This window comes from Acanthochromis polyacanthus, chromosome 1 (assembly GCF_021347895.1).
Source record: "Acanthochromis polyacanthus isolate Apoly-LR-REF ecotype Palm Island chromosome 1, KAUST_Apoly_ChrSc, whole genome shotgun sequence".
Lineage (NCBI taxonomy): Eukaryota > Metazoa > Chordata > Actinopteri > Pomacentridae > Acanthochromis > Acanthochromis polyacanthus.
The window spans coordinates 50174534-50201930 of NC_067113.1; the positions used below are offsets into that span (position 1 = coordinate 50174534).

The 27397-nt window shown below is 40.1% G+C and overlaps 2 protein-coding genes and 1 long non-coding RNA gene across 6 annotated transcripts in view; 2 read left to right on the top strand and 1 right to left on the bottom strand.

Annotated features, from left to right (window-relative positions):
• ptpn12 (protein tyrosine phosphatase non-receptor type 12) overlaps positions 1–20878 on the top strand; it is a 66971-nt gene extending 46093 nt beyond the window's left edge. Inside the window, exons 13-18 of one of the 3 annotated variants that reach the window (XM_051948928.1) lie at positions 3561–3750; positions 5758–6703; positions 13392–13463; positions 15010–15063; positions 16845–16932; positions 17245–20878. In XM_051948928.1, the coding sequence (XP_051804888.1) occupies positions 3561–3750; positions 5758–6703; positions 13392–13463; positions 15010–15063; positions 16845–16932; positions 17245–17254 (1360 nt within the window). In that variant the 3' untranslated portion in view covers positions 17255–20878. The remainder of the gene's footprint in view (positions 1–3560; positions 3751–5757; positions 6704–13391; positions 13464–15009; positions 15064–16844; positions 16933–17244) is intronic. The other 2 variants (XM_051948918.1, XM_022210748.2) reach the window with 2 other exon arrangements.
• A 2543-nt stretch (positions 20879–23421) lies between these two features.
• LOC127533933 (uncharacterized) lies at positions 23422–26421 on the bottom strand. 2 transcript variants are annotated; one of them, XR_007941825.1, is made up of 2 exons: positions 26317–26421; positions 23422–25104 (listed from the first exon to the last, which is right to left on the bottom strand). It is a non-coding gene; the product is annotated as an uncharacterized LOC127533933 (long non-coding RNA). The 2 variants fall into 2 exon arrangements; XR_007941826.1 differs by having other exon boundaries at positions 23422–25120.
• Positions 26339–27397, top strand: part of LOC110962733 (lysine-specific demethylase RSBN1L-like) — a 41256-nt gene continuing 40197 nt past the window's right edge. The window contains exon 1 of the mRNA XM_022210747.2: positions 26339–27118. Coding sequence (XP_022066439.2) covers positions 26479–27118 — 640 coding nt within the window. The 5' untranslated portion in view covers positions 26339–26478. The remainder of the gene's footprint in view (positions 27119–27397) is intronic.

The window sequence follows — 27397 nt, forward strand, 5'->3', positions numbered from 1 at the left end:
CACTATCAGTTGGGCTCACACTATTTGTACTTTATTCACTTGATGTAAACTCTTACAGTGTTGTAATCCACTTTTGCATTTCATCACACGTGTTATAGTGCTGCAGTTTCCAGTGAGTTATCTTTGCCTGCAGCCTCTGTTTCCTTTATTCTCATTGATACTGCTTGTTTGTTTTGCTCTGAGTTAGTAGTGTTTGCTCCTGTAACAGCTCATCCTCCCCTCAGGAGTCATTAAAAATTCGTTTTAACTTATTTTTATATCGCCTAAATATTCTCTGTGGCATCTCAATGATTCAAATCCCCATGGAAACCATCAGCACCAACAGGAACCATCTGCATTACTGTTAAATTTATCTTTTGCATGCTCAGGCAACAAAGATGGAGAAACTCTCGTGGGTAGTTAATGTTTTCATCAAAGAAAACAAAGAGATATTGGTGTTCTTGCTTTAGTAATGTTTGGCCTAGAGGCTAGAAATTGCCAACAAGTGACTTCTAAGAGACAACTGGAGGTTCTGGTGTTTATAAAAAGTTTGCTGCAACTATCTGGATTCAAGCTTCATGTCAACCCCGGAACTGTTCTCCAGCTCATAGAGTCCTGAGACCCCTCTACTGGGAATTATCACAAACAAAAAGAGTTCTTAGCTTTACTTTATCAATTAATAATCTGAACATTTTTTCTGTGCTGCAGGCATGTTTTTTTTTACTAATTATGGGCTCATTTTTGGTTGCAATATGGCATTCTACACCACTATGTAAACAACACAGCCAAAACCGCAAGTACAGAAAACTACAAAACGTCTTCTGAGCAGGACAGTAAAGTTAAAATATGTTCCAAAAAATGTCAAAAACCTGAAACCAAAATGTACAACAATTTTCCAAGTGCTGACAGATGTTACTAATAGTGGAAAGAAGCTGTGACTCTACTTACCACAGGTATTTGATTAATTACATCTTTGATTTGTTTACGTATTTGTCCTCTACCTGAATTTTATGACCGCAGTCTCAGGATGTTTGTGAGGTGACTGTTGGTCACAGCTGAGTCACTATTAGATTCATGGTTATGCTGAGGAGCACTGTTTTTTTTATGATTTGTTTTGTACAGAATCCAGTGATTTTTAGGATTTTTAAAAACATTTTGATTCATATTCCTGATAATATTAAAAGTTAATCATGATTAGTTTAGAGATTGTGAGAGAGTTAAAAATCTCCAAAGTCCTTCTGTTTTCACAGTTTCTAGCTCTGATAAATGGAGTAATTGTATTTATTGATTAAAGATTTCTGTATCATTGTGAGGTAGTGGCACGGTGTCATTGTAACCATGACAACAAGTGAACACTACATCAGCTGCCTGCTGACGATCACATGATTGCGATCCTACTATAAATCCACCACTGTGGACTTATCAGGACTTATCCATTGGAAATGATACAAGGAACAAGTGATTAAATTGTGGGGGTGTTTCTGAGTCCCATCCATTCCTGCTACCCGCTACATATTTAGGTTGCATGATTTGGTATCCTTACATAACGTACACATGCATAACACACGCCTATGCTCAGTACAAGGACATTTTTAAAAAAAAGATTTCATCTGTCTGAAATGATTCAACGACTGAGCAGCCTTGGCGGAGTACTGCGCTCTCTGAGGGCTTTTCTTGTTATTATTTTGAAGATATCATTTTTCCAAACCCCCACAAGTTTTGGGATTCAGAGGGTTAAGTAATGTTTGCTCTTGAAGCCAGAGAAATTATTGCCAATAATGTCTTTGAAAAGACTACTGGAGGTTCTGGTGATAACAAAAACTCTGCTGTATCAAGCTGGATTCAGGCCTGAGGCCAACAGCAGAACTGTTCTCCAGCAAATGGAGACCTGGGACCTCCTTACTGGGAATTATTACAAAAGTTGTTTTAAAAACAGTTCCCTGTGTGAGTGTATTTATCAATGAATTCTCTGTTTAAGGATGATGTTGTTCCCAGAAACCGCCAAAAAGTGGCTTCTAAGAGACAACTGGTTTTTCTGGTGTTGCAACAGCAGAACCGTTCTCCAGCAAGCATGTGACCTCCCTGCTGACAATTACAGCAAAACCCATTAACAACGCTTCTACTGTCCCTGTATTTATCAGTTAAATCAAACTGTTTGGGACTTGTTGTTATTATATTCATCATATTTTACTTGCATGTCATTAAAGTCACTATTAAAAAAAGAACAAATAGTTACCAAAGATATCAAGTAAACAAATGCACAGAGATCACAGTTTCTGTTGTCATAGGAGAGTGTCAGCCGATGGCAGCTGTACCGCAGCTCTGAGGCTTAATGAGGAAGCCTTTTACAGTGTGACTACAACTCCACAGTTGCTCAAGAAAAGGAAATTCCCCGCACTTCTAGTTTGCAACTTCTGTGTCTGACTTTGTGTCTGTCTGCCTTTGATCCACACACACAGCATCATGTGCCGTCACAGCTATGTTAGCTCTCGCCTCAGTCATGTGCTCTTGAATTAGCACACCACCACATCCTTTCACTGTTTGTCTGTGCCTACACCTCTGCTTGCATACGTACAGCATGTAAATGTATGTTTTGTGGAGTGGAACGAGAGCCTAATGTATGATTTTCCATGTGTTTGTGGCTGATTTTGTCATAACCTCAGCATCCTGTGTGTAATTTACACACCTACATTGTGAGCATCTATAGGTGCATTTACAAGTTCTTTTCTGAGATACACAGTAGTACACATGTAGGCCTTTGTTTAAAGCAACAAAATTTCACTTGGCTAGCTGCTGGGTTACTTTTTCTTCATTTTGGTAGCTGAAAAGAGAAACGCTTCTGTTCTTCAACAGGTTTCTGTAAAGACAATCAGAGTCCTTCATGGTATTTAATTCCACAATGAATATTAAATACATTATCTCCTCAAATCTGTGTTACATTCTGCACTACAGTTCCTGTATCTTCCATAACAGTGCAGGTAAATGAAACTCTGTGCTTCTGATTCTGAATCTGTTTTCAGTTTGTCAACACAAAATATGGGTTGTCTGACAGTAGAAACCTAGAATCTGGAGACATTAGTACATCTAATGCAGAGACTTTTTAATACTCTGCCATCTAGTGGTGGAAAAACTTAGCCAACACTTTCTAGTTTTATTCATGTGTGAAATAAGTGTAATATAAGAGCATTTCATCATCTCAGTTTTCCTATTCCCTTTTAGGTAGAGAATATTTTATATATTGATGCCTTCCTTTTTGAAATAAGAGTCATCAATATGATGAAATTCTTGCCTTTTCTTCATTTTCCTAACTGACCCCATTTCCTAAAACTTAATTTATTTTTATCTAATGCAAGTAATTCTGCTTCACATTACAGCACTGAAACAAGTAGAATATATTCTTCTATAAGTATTGTCTTATATCTTTATGGATTTCCCTTTCGCTGGTGTTTTAATTACGATGCTTTGGTCACAGTTTTGGCTCTGTAAAAGCGAGATTTCTTATCAGGGAACCTCAAATGCTCTCCTCTCAGAAAGTGTTTTGCTGTTATCTAAACCTGTTTTCTTTCTCTGTTTCTGTCCAGTTCCCAGGCAGAAGGTGACGTCAAGGAGGAGATTCTTCAGCCCCCGGAGCCTCACCCAGTACCTCCCATTCTGACCCCGTCTCCCCCCTCAGCCTTCCCCACCGTCACCAACGTACGGCAGGACAACGACCGCTACCATCCCAAACCTGTCATACACGTCCTCGCTACGGCACAGCACAACGTGACACAGGTGAGCCGGCTCAGACGCAGCAAATGTACAGCTTAGATGTACTATAAAAGGTTACATTTACAGGTTTTAATACGTAGAGGTTTTTGTGCAAATATGAGTTCTTTAACTGCTGTTTCTACATCCCTCTTTATTTTACACAAACAGATGTTTGGTCCAGTAAAACTTGCTCTTCTTATGCTCAGGGCATTTTTAGATGCTGTTATGCAGAAATGTTGCTCAGTTTTCACAAAATAATTGAGACTTAGATGAGTGTAACATCAGGAGTCTGTCAAAACTCTCCAACAACCCCACATTTTTACATTTTGAAAGGTAGTTGGTCTCAGCTCTACGTTTTTGCACAGCATTTGAAGTGTCTCATTTAAAAACAGGTCATCAGAGATTTAATTTAACTGAGGCTGCAGCTAATGAATGTTTTCACGAATGACTGATCTGACAGTTAATTGAAAATCTGATTTTTAATTTTGCCTGTAAAACATGAAATAATGGGTTAAATATGTTCATCAGAGTTTCTCAATTTCCAAAGTTGAGTCCTTTAAATTTTTTTGTTCAACTAACTAGTTCATGCTGTACACACATTTACAGGCATTTTTTTAAAAGCATGTGAGAATCTATAAGAATTAATTTACATTTTTGCTTAGAAAAGCACCTAGATGATATGTTGATTATCAAAGCAGCTGCTTGCTGTTTTTCCTCAATTAATTGTTTGCTTAGTTACGTCGTTCTAAACTAAACCATCACATTTTAAAGGAAACAAACATTAATGAACCCTCTGAACTCCAAAACCCACCTGAGATCTGAAAAGCATGTTATCTTTTAGAAAATCACCAGAATGCAACCATTTATTATGTGTAGAAGCTGTAAAATCACAAAGATTGACAGGATTCTTAGCTTTCAGACGATCCTGGAGCTAATCTTTTGCGACTTCAGTTTTCACTGTAAAATCAAACAAATCTAATCTTGAATTCATCAAAACCAATTTGTTTTACATGTCTCATTTAGAAATCTGCCCAAAAAGCAACTACACTAACTGGATCTAAAAAAAACTTAAAAACTCTGCGCTACTCAGTGCAAATGTGACGCCGTTAGAGTCAGAAATTCTGAGATACAGATACCTTAAAATATTTATAGTCACTATTTTTGTCTTTATTGTTAACACTTTTTTAACAATTTATGGCATTATAACTGTGTTATACTGCAAAAACAACGTTTTTGAGTTCTTTCTTCTTATAGCCATGGTTGTGCTGTTTCTGTAGAGATGCAGGATTTTATTTTGAAGTGAAAAAGAACCCACAGTGAGTGAAAATGTGACAGGAGCCCGCAAACTGTTTGGGCTTCAACAGTTAATCCACATCTGATGTTCATGTCTCTTCTGTTTGGTGCAATAAGATGACTCTTTGCTGCTTTTGTTTCAAATATACTTGGTTTCCACTGTGTTCAAGTTGTAGAATGAAAACAGTCAACCTGGAGTGGCTGTAGTTTAATCAGCTCTTTATAAACCAACTCAAAATGTCTGCTAAAAGCTGCTCAACTGCGCTCTTCATTAGATGTATTTACATAGAAGCAGATATCCACAGTGAACTGTAGTTTGTAGTTTACTGTAGTTTGTCGTTTTGTACTGCATGTTTTGTGTATTTTATTTGCTCTGTAATTTAATATTTTGCTGTTTTTATTATTATTGTCTTGTTATTCTGTTCTGTCCTGCAGGGACCAGAGATTCAAATTAGCATGAAGTTATAATCTGTTCAAGTGCAGCCAGTGCTGACATTTAAGTTTCAGCTTTTTGAAATAATTATGCAGAAACTTAGAATTGTAAATAATATGGAAATGCATGTCCACAAGGTTGTTGTGCTTTCTTACTTTCCTGACCTGAGAGTCTTGCATGTTTTTTTGTGTGGGTGCTGCTTCATCAGCTTTTTCTGAACTCTCTCACATCAAACAAAGATTTCTGGTGGAATTCTGTGTGGATGTTGGGACAATATGTCTCATTGCTCTTTTCTTTCTTTTCAGAAAAAGGACGCGGACCAGCAGCAGAACCAGTCAGAGCCCAGTCCAAACAAGCAGACCAGCCCGTCGGAGCAGAAAGACCAAGACCTGCTAAGCCGTAAGCAGCAGACTCATGTCTCAAATCTGGATCTCAATGACAACTACAACAACAAATTGTCTTCAACGTCGACAAAGTCCGAATCAGTCCAAAGCCAAACTCCCTCGTCGCCCCTCTCCCCCGTTGTTGAGTGTTCTGGCGCTCCTCGGCTCGAGAGGAAGCTCAGCATTGAGATTAAAAAGGTGCCGTTGCAGGAAGGACCTCGTAGCTTTGACACCTCCTCCTCCATGGGAGTAGCGAGCGGCACCAGTTCAAGCAATAGCAGCTGCGCTCTGCAAAGAGGCCACGCTTTCAAAGCTCGCTCTGGTCAGTCCCTGCTGACGTCCAGCTCCTCGCTGTCGGAGGATTCGGGCACCGAGGGAGGAGCAGGAGGATGTGGGGAGAGTCATGCAGATGGAGGCGTCCTGACCAGACCGAACCACCTCCCTGTGAAGAGCAGCGAGAAGAGCGACGCTCAGGGAGGAGACCTGAAAGCCGGCCACGCAGCCTGGACTCAGCCCTGCAACAGCCCCGAAAAACTCTTCCCCAAGACCTCCTCCTCCTCTTCCTCCTCGGACCGTGTCGCTCCATCCTCCTCTTCCTCCTCCCACCTCTCCTCCTCCTCTTCCTCCTCCTCCTCCACCCCCGTTAGGACTGCCCTGAGCTTCACCAACCCCCTGCACTCGGATAACTCGGACGAGGAGGGGAACGGAGAGATGTCTGGAGGAAAGGAGGGATACCGTACAAGTGTATCCACGGCGACGGCCATGGTAACCACACCCCCTCACCAAGGAGACCAGCAGCCTGTCAGGAAGGTGTTGCCCTTGTCACTCGCCGGACAGAGCACACCGTCACCCTCTGCAACCCCAGCAAGTATGTCAATCTAACTCAACCTTTGGCTAACTGGCTGCATTCCTGAATCAATCAATCAATAACACATACATCAAATGAACGAACCACACACTTAACAAACTCAACGAAACACGGAAGTTAAGTTCAGTTCATTTCTAAGCAGTCTAGTCGAGATCTTCTCCTTTAAACACCAGTAAAGACACTGAGTAAGTCTGACACCCTGTCTTTATTATCCACACTCACATGTGCCTAAGGAAGCCACACGGTAGAGTCATTTTCTGGGTCAGTGAGGAGACAGAGGTCTGAGACAGACCACATGCTAATGACAAGTTGTATCTGTCAACACACAAACACACATTGTGGCAGGGAAGAAGAAAGGAAAAAGAAGATGTGGCAGCAGAAACAGAGAGACAGTGTCCAGTGAGCTTCACATACAGCATGACTGTCTGACTAATCGGTTGGTTTGCGAGGAATGTTGACATGCAAACATCTGTCGGAATAACTCCACTCTAACTCTTTCAGCTCGTGTTTGTCTTAATGAGCGAGTTTGTGAATGGGACAAAGAATGAGAGAAATGTTTGTGTTTCAGCGTGTGACCACAGAACTGTGTGTGCATGTTGGACGGTGAAGGATCAACACTGCATGATACTGATGGAAGCCACTTGTGTGCACGTTTGGGTTGAACTGAGCGGCGTCACGCTGTTTGGCCTTCCTGTCATGATCGCAGCCACCAATGAGATTTTTGTTTAATCTTTGTCTCTTCTGATTTCAAAATCTGGTGATTCTGAAATCGGATTCTGACTTTGATTTGGAGCTGACGGGGAATGTCGTGGTCTGAACTGGACTTTGGCTTGGAGTTGTTTTGAGACTGAATGGGTTCGTGGCTTGTTGACTTGAGAAATAATCTGCATTTTTAAATATTGGGTTAAACTGTGACAGAGCATGAATTGAGTCGGTTTGCTGGCTGAGCGCTTATTTCAAACAAAAAGTACAGAAAAACTAGAACTAGATTGAAAATTATTCAGGCTGATATATTGTGCAGTGTAAATACCACACTTTTGATAAGAACATAGTTTTGTAAAAAATATCAAAATTCTGTCATTTGTCTCTGCAATTATTAATGCAAAAAAGTTTTAGCTGTGTTATTGCTATTGTTAGATTAGTCTCCATAATTAATAAAACTGTAGAGCCTTAATATGTACTTTTAGTGGGTAAAGTGGGAGTCCTTAATATGTACACTACTGTTCAAAAGTTTGGGGTTTGGGGGTTTGCCATGAAAACTCACACTTTTATTCATGTGCTAACATAACAGCACAAGGGTTTTCTAATCATCAGTTAGCCTTTCAACACCATTAGCTAACACAATGTAGCATTAGAACACAGGAGTGATGGTTGCTGGAAATGTTCCTCTGTACCCCTATGGAGATATTCCATTGAAAATCAGTCATTTCCAGCTAGAATAGTCATTTACCACATTAACAATGTCTACACTGTATTTCTGCTTCATTTAATGTTATCTTCATTGAAAAAAAACTGATTTTCTTTCAAAAATAAGGACATTTCTAAGTGACCCCGAACTTTTGAACAGTAGTGTAAGTTACTCATGTAAAATCACACCACTGATAACTCTTTAGGGTTGCAACCCCAATATTTAAACCTTTTAGGTTAGTTTACATCACCAATCATGTTCTTTTTTATTTCTTTCAATGGAAATATCTTTGACCACAGTGGCTGTCGTTCAAATGTGCTCAGCCAAAACAGTAAATTATCTTAACTTATTAGAGCCATAAACTACAAAATTTAGACAGAAATCTTGGCATATTGGAGGAAAATGATCCAAATCTAAGCTTCAAATGTGACAGGAGCAAAAACATAAAAACTGTTAGGAGGGTTAAAGAAAGAGGAAGGTTACGTATCATTAAATGCAATTTGTTTTGCATTTTTTTGGTTGCATTCTGCCACTTTAGGAACCACAGAAAAGTGATTGTATAAAAAGTTGGTACACTGACATTGTTATGGGTTCACAGTAAAAACCCAAACAGTCACAACAGAAACCTTTATGAGCTGTTTGTGCAAATTTCTGTTTCCCAACTATGTACCAAGCAAAATTCCAATTTTATAGTGGCCATTAAATGTGACTAAATCATGCTCTCCTCAAGTTTTTTTTCCAGTATTTAAAACCAAATGCAGAAATATTTGCTTCACAGTCCCGAGGTCGACTGTTTGGTTCTGCTTGGCTTTTCTGGCACGTTACTCGTTTGGGCTGCGACGGCGCTTCGGTTATGAAAAGCTAACGGCTGCTGTTTGATTGGTTTGCAAGAATTTAATGGCTGCTTGTTGATGAGTGGCACTGAGCAAACTGCTGCTTTGTGGTGGGTCGAGAGAAAGCTGGTGACTGCTTGTTTTGCCTGGGGGATTAATCATAAATCATTAAAAGAATTGATTTAACTGCATTTCAAGGTGCTTTGCAAGTCTGTGACAAACAAATGAGACTCAATAAATGTGAGAATAATTGGTTTCAAACACATAAAAATAACACCAATATGTAGAGGTGTACAATGTAGTAAAAAAATAGAAAATGAAAGACAAGAATTTCACAAACCACACATAAACTGTAATTTGTACTCACTCTTATCTGTTTCTTCACAACTAATATTAAAGTATCCCCAGCAACTGAATGTTAAATAGTCATTATTTTAATAGTAATTAACAGTTTTTGAGCTTAACTACAGGTTGAACAGAAATAATAATTTTTTGTTTTAATTAAGATTAACCAGCGCTTTTTATTAAGACTTATGTTGCACTAATGAGACAGTTTCATGGGTCTCTTTGGGGTTATACGCAATAAAAAAAACAAAACAGACGGCTCCAAATGACTAATTAAAAATGCTTGCAATGTCTTTAGATGTAGAATTAAAAGTAATTTGTAAGGAGGAGGTAGCAACTGAAGTAAAAACAAAAAAGGGGCCCAAAAATGTAGGGATTTGGCCGTTAAATGAAGCCATTAAATCAGACAAAATGAGCAAAAACTCACTGGAGACAGCAGCCGTTGGAATCAATAGATTGCCACCACCAGGAAATGAGGCTGATACTTTACAATAGAGGTTCTGTACTCAAAGGAAACCCTTCAGAGTCTCTCAGTCCATTTCAGCTCAGATGAATGGAAGAAAATATAATTAAAGGGTCAGACTTCCTCAAGAGTTCAACCAGGTCTCAGTGAGAAATGAGACAGTCGATCTCATGGTCACCATTAAGGTCATTAAAGGGGAACTTGGGTTTTTTTCAACCTGGGGTCTGTTTCCATATGTCATTTCATACATGTGAGTGATGGAGAAATGAATTTTCGACATAGCTCAATCTCAATCTTTGTCGTGGTCTGTATCCAAATCTCAGGACGCTAGAAAGCAAATCTCGTTCCAAAATCGCGCAATAGCTCGCGCCAAAACACCGGTTTTGGCGCGAGCTCGGAACGCGATTTGCATTCTAGCGTCCTGAGATTTGGATACAGACCACGACAAAGATTGAGATTGAGCTATGTCGAAAATTCATTTCTCCATCACTCACATCATTGAGACTATCTGAGCCGGTCAGTGTGGAGCAAAAAGCACGTTAGTGGGGGCCAGCTGCCCCATACTTTTCGCTGGCCGAGCTGCTAGCTGAGCTGCTAAGCTGCCTGCCTGGCTAAATACTGGAGCTATGTCGAAAATTCATTTCTCCATCACTCACATGTATGAAATGACATATGAAAACACACCCCAGGTTGAAAAAAACCGAAGTTCCCCTTTAATACCAAATGTCTCGTCGGATATTGCCTTTGCATTTAAAGGCTACATTTTTTCCTGCATGCTCTTATTTTTAGAGCTTGTAAAGAAAGCAGAGCTGATTCAGGCTGAGATAATTGAGTTTTTATAAATAGTCAGTGTTACGTTTTTCTTGGTTTGTTTATATCCAAGTACAAGGTGGTAGGAGGCAAGAAGCTTCAGTTAAACAGAGATAACTGCCGGGTTTTAGCGAGGCAGTCGTATCGATACTTAAAGCCTTCACTGGACCCCAAAACACAATGATCTTCTCCTCATTACACGTCCTCTCGCTTTGCTGCGGCAGGAGCTAATGCTAATGACCCGTGGGTAATTTTCCAGGGTAGATGAACCAAATTACCCTCGGACATTGTGGACATCAAAATAACGTTCACAGTCGACAACATAATCATAACGACTGGGAACGCATCAGTAGTTTTTGTCGCAATTTAATCAGCTGTGTTGGAAATTTAGCCAGAGTGCATTCTTTAACCAGTAAAACACCCAGAAAATAAGCCTTTATGGATTTATTCTAATAGTGTATGAGGAGAGTATGAAACCAGACTGGTAATGACTTGAACATCTACTTTAACAGGAGTTACATGTCAGTCAGGACTCTAATGGAGGTAAACAGCTGTTATTAGCCTCAGTGTAGTCTGCATATGTGTCTGCTATAAAAACCCCATGTGATGCCTGAAGTAGTACTCATGTAAAACTCATTTAATAATATTCAGAGAGATTTATTTCCATGGCTGCATTTAGATGCAATAGTTTGACTGCACAGCGCTGTATAAATACTAACATTAACTTATAATATTCATCGCTCTGTTAGTAAATTAAAAAGAGGAAAAAATAGCAACAAAACAATCTGTAGTATTCCATTATTCATCAAATTTAATGAGGAGCTTTTCGAACAATTGCAATAGTAGAATTAATATTATTTTTGAAACGTGGGCACAAATTTGCAATAGAAAGCAAAATTAAAATACAACACATGATTAGATGCTTGTTTAATCCTCTGAATCCAAAACAGTTTATTTGTTCCTGTAACATTTTTCACACTATGGGCTCCTTTTTTTCACTGCAGTATGAAATCCTGCACCTCCATGCAAGCGGCACAACCATAACTAGAAACAAAGAGAAATTAAGACGAGAATTTTTTCATTGTGACAAAGTTATCATTAAGCCAATTGTAAAACAAGATATAGAAAACATTTGAATTGTTTGACAAATTAAAAACAAATCCAAGTGCCCACAGGTGTCACCGATACTGGACTGTATGTATTTTAGAAATATTACGGTTTTAAGTTTGGATTTGGTTAAATTGTTTGACGGTCACAATAATTAGTTCAAGGATTGTAGGAAAGTTTAAAAAATTCTGCACTTATTTCTGTTTCTCCAGTTCCTGGCTCGAATAAATGGTGTAATTTTGGTGATTCTGTGAAGACACCATCGTTGTTTTGTTTTTTTTACTGATTGAGTGGGTTTATCCTTCAAAAAAACTTAAAATCGTGCAAGGCAACAGTTGTTTTCACTTCTGTACGACATAATGCAGTAATTGGTTTCCTGCACAACATAAGATGATTTTACCCAGTCGATCATTACCCAACTGCTACTGGAAAATGTAGTTAACCTAGTAGTGCCGGTAGTCCCCGACACTGTCATAAAGATAAATGGAGATAAAGATTTTTTTTTTTATGCCTGCCAGCATGTTGGAAAACAAATTACCTCTGACTCTGTCACGGTCAGACAGCAAAAATGCAGACTGGAGCTCGTCATACCAGTATTTGTGTGCATCTTTTGAAATTCAAAGGACTTTATTGGCTTTATTATTCAGATACGGTATGTCGACCTCACAGCACGGTATGAATACTGACGGCGACTTGTAAAAATATTCAGAATACTCTGAATAAACCAAAAAGAGAAAAGAAACAAAAGCAATATGAAATAGTTAACAAGATAGAGACTGAAAGAGTACAATAGTACAGAAACTATGGCTTAGTTTATCATTTGTACATTAAAACTTACAGATCATTGTTTATCTACAAAAAGGCACGAAACCTTTAGGTATGTGGAACTGAATGATATCGTATTTTACTTCATGATTAAAATGACAAAAATCTGACAAAAAAGACAAAAAACAACCAAAACAAGACAAAATATTACAAAAATGAGACACAAAATGAAAACATCAGACACAAAGTGACAAAAACCAGACACAAAATGACAAAAAATGAGACAGGCGACACGAAACGAAACAAAATACAGACAAAACATTTGATAAGAAAGTTACAAAGCGACAAAAAATGATCAAAGCAAGGCCAAAAATGGCACAGACACAAACAAGAGAAAAAAATGACAAAAAACAGAAACAAAACAACAACAAAAGATAGACACATACAAGCGAGACAAAAAAACAAAATGACAAAACAACGAATAAAGCAAAACACAATGACAAAAATAAGACAGCACGAGCAAGAAGAGAGGAAGCACAAAACAAAATGACAAAGACATGAGACAAACGACAAGGCAGACAAAAAAACGGCAAAATCATGGCAAAATTTTACAAAAAATGAGACGCAAAATGACAAGAGAACCAGAAGCAATCTAGTGTTTTACTTTCTGATCAAAACAACTTGTCAGCATCTAGAAATTATTTTAAATTAATGGTTTTATAAATTTACAGTTTGCAGTTAATCTCTTCTGTAATTTCTACACTTTACAAAGTCGTCCCATGGGCCGGGTTGGACCCTCCGGTGGGCAGGTTTAGGCCCACGGGCCACATGTTTGACACCTCTGTTCTAAATGATAGCACACCTTTACTTGAGCCTTTCTTGTCATTTGACTGCCGATCTCTTTTCTTTGTTCTCGGCCGCCTCGCTACTCGTTTGACCTCTGACCTTTTAACCCAGACTGCTGGGACAGCGACGACTCCCCTCCCCCCCTCCCCGAGAGAACCCCCGAGTCCTTCATTCTGGCCACAGGTGCGTTTGCATTGGTCTGCATCCTCAGGTGTGTTTCCGCTGCGGTGGATTCACCGGTCGGCTTCTGAAGGTGGACGGATCGATTGTGATGAACGAGAAAATACGGTAGCTGGTAGAACAAAGGTCCAGGTGGTCTGGTGTTGTTTATGTTGGTGGTACATGTCGTCAGCCGTGGTTGTTTGATGCAGTTTCCAGCTCGTGATTTGAGCTGAACAGGAAGGATTTGGCTTCTTTTACCTGATAACTTACATTGTACGAGCAGGTAGGGATTCGGTCTCTGTCATCCTCACTTCAAACAGACAGATGGACACACATATTGCAGGCAGGAAGTCCGTGGCCTCTTTTTCACAGGACGGACTCTTCATTAATTCGACCGCCTTGTTACCTTCTGCTGGGTTCTTTTTTCCTGTGCGGCGCTCTGATATTTGAAGGAAATCTTATTGAAATATTCAGCCGCAGCGGAGCACGCAGGATGAAAGGGAAGATTAAACCTTTGTGTTCTAAATGAGCACAGCGCTTCTGTGAGAGGCTTTACCAGGTTTTCAACACTAGAGGTCAGCGTTGGCTGCTTCAGGCAAGCGTCATTGTGAACGTTATCTTTTTTCAGAAGGTACAGTTGGTTGTAGTTTAGTGCTTTTTGGGGTGAATTTGAAATGGGAGCACGGATAGAGGAAGATGAAAGGTAAAGGGATGTAGGAAATGATAGAAAATTCCATGTTCCTAGGCTTTAAAATGGCATGTTATTCTATAAAAGATCAGTGTTCATTATGTCACAGGGAGTTATTTGTTATTGTACATATATTTTGCACTTTAGAGTACCAAAGTGGATTTTTTTGGCCTGGTGGAAAGCTTGATTTAACCCTCGTGTCATCCTGCGGGTCAAAATTGATCTGTTTTAAGGTTAGAAAATGTGGAAAAAATATATATTTTCACAGTGAAACTTCTGACGTCCACATTTTCAACATTTTTGTTAAATCTTGAAACAATTTTTGGTGGAAAAAAGAAGTGTTACAAATTTTTCTTAAGAACATTCACAAAAAAATCAACCAAAATCCAGCGAATTTCGCTGGATTTTGGTTGTGTTTTTTGTGAATGTTCTTACAGAAAATATTAGAAGTTTGACTGATATTTGTGGAATTATTTTAGATATTTTAAGGATTTTTTTGGAAGATTTTTAGTCATTTTTTAAAAATTATTTACAAGAATTTTCTTGCCATATTTGGGGGATTTTTAAAAAAAACTTTTAAGGAATTTTTGGAATTTTCTTCCTGAAGGTTTTGCAAATCTTCAGAAATTTGGTGAATTTTTTTGGTGAATTTTTCTTTTTTTCCAGACAAGGAAAGACTACTTTTTGGTGCCCGTAAATGAAGACAACAGGAGGGTTAAAGGCTTAATGATGAGGAAAAATGTAAAAGTGTTGTGTAAAGTGACTTTGAAATGATCCTTGAATGTGTGTGAATGTGTGTTTTTATGCGTTAATATTGGTTCTTTTGTCTTCAAATACTCTTTCTGTGTCACATTCACTCATTTCCTTTCCTTCTGCCAGACCCTTTGGACATGAAAACGTCCGCCTCTGCCGAATGGAGCAGTTCACATAAAGGTACGACCACAGAGTGCGCTTTAATTCTCCCTGCCGCTGTTTACCTGCCTGTGTTTTTCTGCCGTCTGTTGGCGTCTCCAGAGGTGAACATCTGCCTGACCTCGCCGTGTCTTCCTCACTTCCCTCCGTGTCCCTGTTTATGCGTTTACAGCGGGTTAGTCAACAGAGCAGAGCAGGAAGCAGACCTTCAGTGCTTCAGAAATTAGCCTGAGCATGATAAGACTGACAGCGTTAGTCAGGAGGGCAGCTGTGAGAGCGAGAGAGGGAGGAAAAAAGATAAAACATGTCTGTGGAGGGGTGCAATGAAAACGAGAGCACATGCTTATCTGTGCTAGGAGGGTTGTTTGATGATGGTTACTGGCAATTTATTGCTTCAGTAGTTTTGGTGTGGGTGTGACAGCTTAATCAGAAGGGAATAACTGTTTGACTCGCTAGAAACAGTAAAAAGACTTTGGTTTTATTCAAACACCTGCTGAAAGCCAGGCTCTGAAGGTGTCATATGCAAGGTTTTTGACATAAATGTAACATTAGTATGGCAGCAAACAAGTCACTGCTGTGTAAATATATAGTGGAATAATGGCATCTGTAGCAGATAGTGAAGTTCCTGTGAACATTAGTGCACATGAGTCCCTCCTATTGAGACTGTTGGCTCTAAACAGACTGAGAGTGATCTTGAAAAAGCTGAAGTGCAGTCCAGGGTCCATCTGGTGCTCCAAAAACACCAAAGAATTTCAAACAACTTATTTCAACTGCATTCTTGTTTACATTTTGAATGAAATGTAATTTGGTTTTGAAACAAACCTCCCCTGAGACCTTTTAAGAAAGGCTTTAAAAGAGCCACAAAGTTTGTGTTCAGACGTAGGAGGGCAGGATGGAGGCGCCACTTTCACCCAAGAGACCAGCGTTGGCGTCTTGTGTTTGCACCATTTTTCCAAGACGTAACTTTGGTTTTCACTTGTTTACCTTCCGTTTTTTTGGTCAGGTTTAGGAAAATACAGCATTTTGTTTGACATTTTGACAAAAATCCGCTTGGTTTAGGCACCAAAAGGGCTTGATTAGGTTTAGGGAAACATGATGATTTTATGTTAACATGCCACCCTATTTCTGGGTTACCAGGGCGATGAGTCTGTCCCATGTTGGTCAACTGAAGAGGAGCAGTGGTAAAGCAATAAAATAAATGGCAAATTGGTTGAAATGGGGTTGGTTATTTCCCATAATTTAGTCACTGGTTTTCATTTCAGTCCCTGATCCGCTACTCCTCCTTCACTCATTTCCTACAGTCTCTGTTTATCTTCAATACTCTCATTGACAGCAACTTATTGCTGAGTATATTTGTTTGTTTGTGTGTTAGAATGAGCCAGTGGTTGTGGCAGGATTCTGCTTTGTCCGTGCACAACCTTTCTGGTTGTGAATTGAAGTGTCGGGAAGGCAGAGATGTTTGTTCTGGTCTGAGATGTGGGTGTTGTAGTGGTTCAGAACCTTTAAATGTCAAACTGTGTGTCTACACAAAGGCTATTCTGTCTGAATTCCTGTGCGGAGAAATTATTTTAACACTACGTCTGTCAGAATATGTAGCATCTTAATACATGAAGAGGAAGAGCCTAATTGATACAAGTAGGAAACAAATTTACATGTGCGTCAATGTTTTCACTCCTCCCTCTGTAAAACTGATGCAGTTTAAAAGGATCTTACATCACACCTCATGGGCACTCTGTCCACTGTTATTCGCACAGTATTTCCACCCCATTAAACTGCATGTTTGTGTGTTTCCCTGTGTGCAGATGTGTCAGATTGTGTCAACAAGACATCTCCAGCTGACCCTACATCTACTGGCACCACAGCAACAGACAGCAAGGCAGAGCTCGGTGGGTAAGTCGGCTGTCTTGCTTCTGATGTGACTGAACACTGTTGTTTGTCGGGTCTCCACTAGTCAGGCCTCTGAAGGAGCACAAGTGTTATTTGCACAAGCAATGAATTTGTCGGTCTCCGTGCAGAAAACGCTGCTGACTGACATGGTTTCTGTTAATGTCATCGTTTTTTGAGGTTGCTTTTGCTGATTGGAAGTCTAGTTTTGGGCTGCATGAGCAGCAAATGTTTGATGGCTTTGAGAGCAGGAAATAGTCGCAAGCATTTTACTCTGGAGAAGAGTTGTAACCCAGCTAAAAGCTTCTCTCCTTTCAGGGTTCGGTAACCGCTGCATTCAGCCCAAAGGCCCTCGAGAACCCCCCCTGGAGTGGACATGATGGAACAATCCGTCTTCCCGTCCGCCAACAAAGTCCTCCATCGTCAGGAAATGGACTCTACCGATCTCACCTGGCTGGTCCAAAAACCAAGTAGATAGATGCTCTGCAGACAAACGGCACATTTTTACACAGAACGTCCTTCTGTGTGACTCTGTGTCTCTTCATCTACTCTTCCTCCTCCTTCAAAGTGCCACTGTGCGAAGCTGGGCAGTTACCGCTCAGAGACTCGTCCGTTTTCGAACAAAGCTCACGTTTTTCTCCTCAGCTTGCTGATGTCAGAGGGTTTCTCTAGATGCTGACCGTGGATCAGTCCGGCTATTTCCTTGTTAATGGTTAAAGCATAATTCCTGTGTTTTCATTGTTTTTGGCGACTTAAGAGTAGACTAAGAAAGGGTGTAGTTTTCTCCCTGATCTGTACACACTTCAAGAAAATTGTCCTTTCTTTGGCTAGAAGAGAGAAGAGAGATGTAGGAGTGACTCTTAATAAAAAGTGTTCAGATTGAACACTTTGTTTCATGCCAAATGAGAAGAAAGTTACCTTTTTGTTCAAATCAGGAATTATCTTTAATCAGAAAAGCTACTGTAGGAGGCGAGAGATGTAACTAAACTCCTAGACGTTGTCTGCTGCCTCCTACTGAATGAACAACAATCTTCAAAGCGAACTTAGATAATCTGTTACCCATGATGCAACCTTTTCTGTTGGGTATGTACAGGTTGCCAGGGTGCGCTCTCTCTCTCTCTCTCCCTCTCTCTCTCTCTCTCTCTCTCCCTCTCTCTCTCTCTCTCTCCCTCTCTCTCTAATCTCTCTCTCTCTCCCTCTTTCTATGTGCTGGTGCTACATTACAAAGGATCAGCATAGAAACAGAAGCGCTAGAGCTGACTGTTACCAACATTCACCCGTTCCTCACCTCCGTTGTGGTTTCCCATAGGATTTACTCCTGTGTTAGCTGAAGTAATACCAGCTCTAGTATTTTAAATTTCTATGCTCTTTTGCCAGAGTCATGGGCTAACACAGTTTGGTCATTGCAATCTGTTTTTAGGGGAAATATGTAGCTGGAGCCACTAAGTAGTTACCTTCATTTACACTGGTTTTTCCAGTTTTCATGCTAAGCTAACAGGCTGCTTCATGTTTACTGTGCAGACATGACGGTGTTCTCAGCAAGACAGAAAAGAAGTGCATTGTGGTTGTTTGCGTTAAATATCTGCTCATACCATAACAGTGGATGTGAATAGTTAACCCTCCTGCTGTCCTCATTTACTGGCACCAAAAAAATGTATCTTCCTTGTCTGAAAAAATTCCAAAATTCAGCAAAAAAATTCCGCAAATTTCCGCAAAAGAAAATTTCAATAAGTCCTTAAAAGTTTTATTTTAAAGAAATCCCCCATATTTGGTAAGAAAATTCCTGTAAATATTTTCAAAAAATTAGTAAAAATCTTCCAAAAAATCCTAAAAATATATAAAGTGATTGCATATTCATCACTAAAACTTCTAATATTTTCTTTAAGAACATTCACAAAAAAATCTACCAAAATCCAGCTAATTTCACTGGATTTTGGCTGATTTTTTTTATGAATGTTCTTAAAGAAACATTTTTTTAACATTTCATTTTTCTAGCTAAAAAATTCCTAAAAATGTTGAAAATGTGGACATAGAAATGTAATTTTTTTCCACATTTTCAAACTCTAAAACGGGTCAATTTGATCCGCAGGACGACAGGAGGGTTAATAGGAGACCAAAGAGCAGTGTTCCCTCTCAAATAAGCTAATCTGAATCATTTTAGGAGGCCCAGCTTGTAGGAAAAATAGAAGAAACATCATTTGTGTAGAAGAAGTTTGTGTTTTTTTTTTTTTCAGATTCGTGTCAGGACCTTCAACTCTGATGACTCCGACCCCCAGAATTTCTGTAATTTCCGTTCTTTATTGGAATCACATCAGAGGTGAAGTGACTTTAAAGACGTCGGTAATGACCAAACTGGTCAACTCTGTGACTCTGACTCTCACTGCTGCGACCATGAGCCTGCCTTAGTCCGCCTCTCAGAGAAGACAGCCAACGACAACCCTCCTTAATTTGTCTTCTCCTTCGACTTCTTTTCTCTCTTTGTGTTTCTGGCTTCTCTCGGTCTTTACTTCAGACTCCTTTTCACAGTTTTTGTTTTGTTTTGCTGTTGTCCTCTTTCCTTTCCGTTCTCTCGTCGGTGAGGCCCCCAGATGATCAACCGTGAGAGGTTTTCATTTCAGCAGCTCACCTCAGTGTTTCGGAGTATGAATGTCACGCATAACCTGAAACACTTGAAACCTGAAACCTGGGACTCCACACGTTCGCCGCTCCTCTGAACACCAGACTTGTTTTGGTTTCTCATCTGACGGCTTGTTGTTCTTTCACCTGCTTCTGAGACAATGATCCAATCAGACAACAGCAGCTTAGGGACCCAGGACTACTGTTTTATCCTTTTCCTTAACTTCTCCTTCATTAGCTACCACAACTATACAGTATATGCATTGTTTTATAAAGATAAAGAACTGTACAGGGCAGTTTAGGTATATAATATTTCAGATTTGTTTTTTGTTTTTTTTGCTATCTCTTAAATGTTCCTATTAACAGAAGATGTAAGAAAGTCAGTGCATGATGATGATGATGATGATGATGATTCCTCCCCTCTACACAATGTTTTTTTCCTTCAAACTATAAATTATTCTGCTACCCTTTTGTTTTTGCTTTCCAGTAAATATTTCAGGGTTGTTTTATTTTTATGTTCGAATTATTTGCTTAACAGATTGAGAGAAATAGAAAACAAATGTTGTTTTAATTGGTTGGCAGAGGAAAAGCATAGACTGCCAGCCGGCCCCCTTTCAGATAGCTACGACAGGCTCTGAGTAAGATTGTAATAATAATATTAATGATGATGATGATAATAATAATAATAATGGTCGTTTTTTTGTAAATGGTATTTTAAAAGTTATTTTTGTATACGCGGTTGTTTGTTGCGTCACAAGTCCACTGCCCGACCCAAACCCCGAATTCTCTCTTCTCCTTTACTCTTTCCATGTTTTTCATTTTTAGTTTTTTTTTTGCTCTTTCAGTACAACTGAGATGGAGCATTTCTTTATTTTTCTCTCCTCTTGCTTCCTTCTCGCTTAACTTGCTGCCTTCTTTTGACAAAACACAAAAGAAGCGGCACTCTTTTTAACTTTCTCATCTGTTTTGCCTCCATCTCTTTCTGTTTATTCGCCCCCTTCGTCCCTCGATCCTCCCCCGTCCACCCACCTACCTCCCCCACACTCACACGAGCCTCGATCTCAGAAAAGAGCCCACCTGTGCCTTTAAGAGAGAGCCCGCCCTCCCTGCCCCCCGCTGCCCCGTCCTCCAATCATTGTTAGTGGCATGAGCGTGAGCGACGTGATTCGCTGCTGCTTGCTCATCACCTCCTGTGGGACTCTCATTCAGCCACGCCCTCCTGCCCCCTCCTCCCGTCACACATGAACACACACACGCAAACACACACACACACACACACACGATGTTTGTATGTTGCAGAAATCAATCAGTAAAAATGAACATTAAGTAAAGACAATGCCTCGTTTTCTTTTTTTTTTGATATGGTGGGGTAGCAAAATAGTATGTGAATGTGTGTGCAGGAAGTGGTGGAAATCCATTTTTACTCCTCCGGTAAGAAACACGGCAGAGTTATGTGACGATTAGCATTAGCTTGTCTGTCTGTCTGTCTGTCTGTCTGTCTGTCTGTGAGCAACATCACTCAAAAACAGATTTGGATGAAATTTTCAGGGAAGGTCAGAAATCAACTGACTACATTTTGGCAGTGATGCGGCTTATAATCTGGATCCACAGATTTGTTAAAGATTTCTGTATCATTATGAGATAGTGGCACGGTGTCACTGTAACCATGACAACAAGTGAACACTACGTCAGCTGCCTGCTGATGATCACATGATTATGATCCTACTAAAAATCGACCACTGTGGACTTATCAGGACTAGGGCTGCAACTAACGATGCGTCAACTAATCGTCTGAGCACGATACGTCATCAAAAGTGGAAGTGAGCACGCAATGCAACAGAAATCAGCGTCCGACCGGAGCGCGGAACACGGACGGACGTCAGCGCTGCATCGTGCATATATTATGTATGCACGATGCAGCGCTGATGTCCGCGTTTAGATACAGCTGTATAGTAAACGCTGACATCCGTGTTTACGATAGATTGCGGATGTCCGCGCTGCATCGTGCATACATAATATATGCGCGATGCAGCGCCGATGTCCGTCTGTGTTCCGCGCTCCGGTCAGATGGTGATTACTTTTGCATTGCGCACTCACTTCCGCTTTTGATGACGTATCGTGCTCAGACGATTAGTCGAAGCGTTATTAGTTGCAGCCCTAATCAGGACTCGTCTGTCAAAAACGATACAAGGAACAATTGATTAAATTGTGGGGGTGTTTCTGAGTCCCATCAATTCCTGCTGCCTGCTACAAATAATAAGTCACACGATTCAGTATCCGTACATAACGTACACATGCATAACACGCCTGAGCTCGGCGCAACGTCATTTTGTTTGTGGGCACATCTATATTAAATGGACACATTCTATGTTACCATGATTTCTGATCATCAATGACTAATAAACAAATGCTGCATTTCTTCAATACCATATGGAGGAATGAACAGCCTTGGTGGAGTGCTGTGCTCTCTGAGTGCTTTTCTAGTTTGTGTTTCTTTCAGTCTTGGAGGTGTAAAGTGTATCATTATTACTATTTTCTGTTAATTTTTGAGGCGAGTTAATTGCCCCATGGGAGTTTGTGTGGGTGTGTGAATGTGTATATGCATGGTGTGTATGTTGTATGTGGTAGGTGTCTGCTTGTGAGTTGGGTAAATTTAAAACTTTATTTGTTTTTCATTTGTTACAGTCTGTACTGTGCAATGCATGTACTGTCTCTGTCTTATTATTTTGTTTAATGATTAGGACCCCCTCGAAAACGAGATGATTCATCTCAAGGGGTTATCCTGTGAATAAAGAATAAAGGCTATTCAGCTATAAAGATAAAGCTTCCCTGCAACTGGATAGTCTCTGAGCTTTACAAGCCAGTAAAAACCAAGGAACCAAGAGCTGTTGAGCTGGAATTTTCTTTCTGAAGGTTTCGCAAATTTTCGTAAATTTGAGGATTTCTTTTGCTGAATTTTTGGATTTTGTTCAGACAAGGAAGCAATATTTTTGGGGGCTGACAAATGGAGACAACAGGAGGGTTAATTAATTTGTTGAAAGGGACACGATATGCATCCTTTAATTTATAATACAGACCAGCCAAGCAGTGGTTAGTAAATCACTTCGACTCTTGTCTGAAGCTTTGATAAATAAGGTGATTTTATTGCATCTCCCGCTGAATTGTAATCTATGATGATGTCAGCTGAATCTGACTTCCAAATGAACTTCTCGTTGGTGTGAATTGCATATCTCTGAGTTTGTATGAGGGTGAGGGAGGGGGGTGTCACAGCAGGAATCCTCTCACACCTGGAGGATCTGCAGAGACGACTGTAGTCGACACACACGCACTAATATGACAATTAATCCCAGCGGGGGGTATAAACACACAGTGGCTGGCTGTCTTCCACGGAGACCTTCAGGGTTTTGCATTTGTATTCCTTTTGCACACTTAGAGAAGCACAGCAGGAAACAGCAGCACTGTAATTATTCGCTGGTGCTCACGTGTAGTCAAGGCTCATTTCAGATTAATTACACAAACATGGTCAATCCAACTTGTCATGTGCAGCAGAGCAGATTACCTTTTTTGTGTGTTTTTCTTAGATCACATTCATGCAGAAAAGCACCTCCTATTAATCCACGTTCATGTCCCCTTGTAGTCATTCAGTGAGACTCCATGCTTACCTTTGCTTCTAATTAAGACCGCAAGAGCATTAATTGTTGGATAATTAGTCTGCTCTCGTAGGAAATCATCATTTAATTCTTTGAAGAAAATCTGTTGTGTACTTTGAAAAAAAAGGTGGAAAGCACATGGGGAAAATAATTGCAAATTTCATGTTCTGAAAATGTTCACATTTAAGGAATTGTCTTTTTTTACACAAAACATCATGAACAGCCAAAACAAAATTATGCCTCAGTTTATCATTTACACAATAAAACCTACAGATCACAGAGTATCTACAAAGGTACAAAACATTTAGTCACAGGTATCTGAAACTGAAGGATATAGTATTTTACTTTATGATCACAACAACAAAAGAACGAAATAAACAGACAAAAAACAATGAAAACGACAAAATATTACAAAAACCAGACAGTGATAAAAAAAATGGACAAACGACACAAGGGAGACGAAAAAACAAAACGACAAAAATGAGACAAACAATGCATGAAGTGAACACAAAATGACAAAAATAAGACAAAAAACACAAGCGAGACAAAAAGGGAAAACAACAAAAACATGAAACAAATGACAAAAGTCAGACAAAAAACAGGACAAAATATTTCAAAAATGAGACAAAAGAACAATGAGCAATCTAGTATTTTACTTAATGATCAAAACAAGTTGTCATGATCTAGAAATTATTTTAAATTTACAGATTTACAAATTTACAATTTGCAGTTAATGTCTTCTCTGTAATTTTTACACTTCACAAAGTCGTCCAGTGGGCCGGATTGGACCCTCTGGGGGGCCTCTTTTGGCCCACGGGCCGCATGTTTAACACCCCTGCCATAGTGCATCCTTGGTCTTTTTCAGTACTACAGTGAACAAAATGTAGAAAATACTGTTTACATGACAGCATAATGCATGTTTTCTAACTTTCCCTCCTTTTTATTGCTCCCAGCTGGTCGTCTGCTAGACTTCTGCTCTCAGTAGCACAGTAACACAATATGAATGTACAGTCTGTCCCAGTCTCTCTTTCTCTGACTAATATAAATTAAGCCAGGTTGCTGTCTTAACTGGGTCACCTCAGTTTTCCCCAACGAGCAGTTTAACATGTTATGTAATGGCTTATAAATATAGCCAGTCAGTGCTGCTGAGTGTGTGTGAGCAGCAGCAGCACGGCCGTCTGAAGACACTCAAACTGTGTCAGCTCTATTTTAAAGGCTGTGATATAAAATGTGTTCAGCTAAATGAAAATTAGATCTATTAGTCACAAACTAGAAAGTAGGCACACTCTTTGGCTGTTTCTGCTCACACACATGCAGACATCAGATTTCATTTCGGGCTTGCATCATGCAGTAATCTTGTCACAATGTTGATGGCCAGTTGTAACTTTGCAATCCGCCTCTTGTAGCTGCTAATCATGTTTAGCGTTCATGCTTGGCTGTCACACACTGACGGGGCTTGTGGTAAGAGCCGCGCCTGTCTGATTGAAGAAAATGTTTTCATCTCAGTAAATCAAAGTGTAAACAGCGCTGGAGGATCCACGACGCTGTATAATGACGTGTTGTGTGTCTGTCAGAGTGAGAGTGATAAGCTCATGCAGTTGTGAAGATTAGATAAAGAGGGAAAGTTTATCCCTTTAATGGGAACATTTGCATTTCGACAATCACAGCCCGCCACCATCTGCACGTTACGCTTTCCCTGCCTGTTCTGTCAGTCAGTTGTGGCCACTGTGGAGTCTCTGCCAAAAAAATCAGGCCACTCCTGTTGACTTGTACAGCCTGGAAAGAAGCAGCAGCAGCGGGGAGGACGAGGACCGGAGGGAAGTCTAGTCTGTGCAGCACCTCTCAGCATGTTGGATTAATGCAGCTCCAGCGCATCTCCAGCTGCACTGCAGGCGTCCTTTAGTGCCAACAGCTGTCAAACCAAACAGCTGTCAGATCCAGATCGGAATTAAACCAGAGAAAGTGTGAGTGAGCACTAAGTAAAACGCATTTCATCGAAAAACACTTCATGAATGCAGATTTTTTTGCTTTTATATTTAATGAAAGTACAAAAATAGCTACTTTTCCCATGTGCCTTTGGCGACAAAATCACTGAAACAAAATAACTTAGTAACAACCAACAACAACACGATGATAAACATAATAATCACAGTGACAACACAGTAATAACACAATACTGACATAAAAGGTAATTAAAAAATACCACACACATTCACAGACAAACCCAAGCTAACAGAAAAAAATGCTACAGGTAAATCAAAATCACTTCAATTTTAGTAACCTCACACACACAAAACTAAAAATGCATTTAGAAATCAGCTTCTTCTAATTATTAATACTAATAAAGTAGCTTTTTCAAATTCATTTATATTTTTAACACACTAAATCACCATACGCTTATGCTAAAAGCAACCGCTTTACAGTGAATTTGGTTATATTTTCAGAAACTTGTAATTCAACTTTTTTTTGTGGAAGAAAACTAGCTTTTAGATTACTCAATTGGTAAAATAGTGGATGGATTAATAATCGTTTGTGCCAGCTGAGTTCTGAATCATCTAGAGTCAACTGATAGATTTGATTTTTGTTCAAGTAGCTTTAATCCCTGTAAAATGGTCTGTACCGTTAACAGTTAAAATATGCCATATTTTAAAAATATTTCTAGGATGGTACAAATGTGATTGCGCAAGTGTAGTGGTGTGTTGCTGACAAAATAATGCAAGGTTGAATTAAATGTTCATTTTTCTTTGAGTGGAGGAAAGTTTAGAATAATTGATAAAACAGTGAATAGATTATTCAAGAAAAACTAACGAGTGCCAGCTGAATTCTGAACAAACTATCTTTCTTTTTGTTAATGCAGCTAAAAAGTTAGTTAAAATATTAATAAAAGTAAATAAAAAATTGCAGAAGCTTAGGAATTTGGTGCTGTTTATGCATTTTTCCTAACAAATTTGAGTTAAATGGTCATATATCTTTATATGGAAAGACATGTAGATGTTTAGATTAATCAATTAATCGGCAAAATAGTTAATGGATCGATTAATTGATAGAAAAACCAATCATTAGTAGCAGTAGCAGCCCTGGATGTTATGACGTGTAAAGCCCTGCCCCCAGTTCCCCTCCTTACCTGTCAGTCAAGCCTTAGTCCCGCCTTCTCGCTGTCTGCCTGTCAATCACCGCTCGGCCCCGCCCCTCCACTGCCTGCACGCACGTCGCGCTCAGGAAAAAAAAAAAACAGCAGCAGCGGCGGCCGTTGGGGAAGAGAGTAAATAGAGAGAGAAGCCTCAAGATGGCTGACTCGCAGGGCTCTGTTCACCTCCCCGGAGCTGCTGCTGCTGCTGCTCCAGCCTCCGTGAAAAGCGCGCACGGCAAACCGACCGAGGCGAAGGCAACGCCGGATAACCGCTCCCAGGCTTCCCGAGATTTCAACCAGCCGCCGCCGCCCAAGAAGGTCCGAGTCGAGGAGACGAGCGTTAAACCCAAGAAACTCAGCAGGGAAGGAGGAGTAGGAGGCAACGGTAGCGGCAAAGAGAAACTCCAGCAGCAGCAGCAGCCCACGAAGCAGCAGAGTTATGGCAGCAGCAACGCGGGTTTGTGGAGCTTTAGCCCGGTTAAGACGAGCGGCGGCAGCACCAACCCCCCGGTGCCTGCTACCGGTGGATCCCAGCCGCACAAAGTCTTCAAACAGAGCGATTTCTTCCTCCACAAAGCGCCTTCTTCCTCCAAACCCAAGAAACCAAGCAAAGATAAACAGCGAGAGAAGGAGAGGGAGAAGGGGAAAGGAGGCGGGGAGGAGAAAAAGAAACATAAACTGTTGTTGACCTCGGGACCCGGGAGTAACGCTAGCAGCAACAACAACGATATCCGTAGGTTAAACAACGTTTCTGCGGTGAAGAGAGAAAATGGAGAGGTCATGTTGCCACCCAAAGGTAGGGTGTTGTGGTGTTTATCTGTCTTTAAATGTTAGTCAAAACTTTGAGTTGTGTTTATTAAAGCTAAACTAGACTTCTGCCCTTTTATAGCTACTTGACTCGTGGTAGATTCAGCCGCTTGGGAAACGAACATGTGCCGTCTAATTTCTCTCCTTTTCGGACGAGCAACTGTTCAAAATTCGCTCCTTAACCGTGACTTATCTCCGGTAAAACACTCTAGCGTTATTTTAGTCGTTATTACTCCACCGGGGAGCAGTTTACATCGAGTTTGGGCCC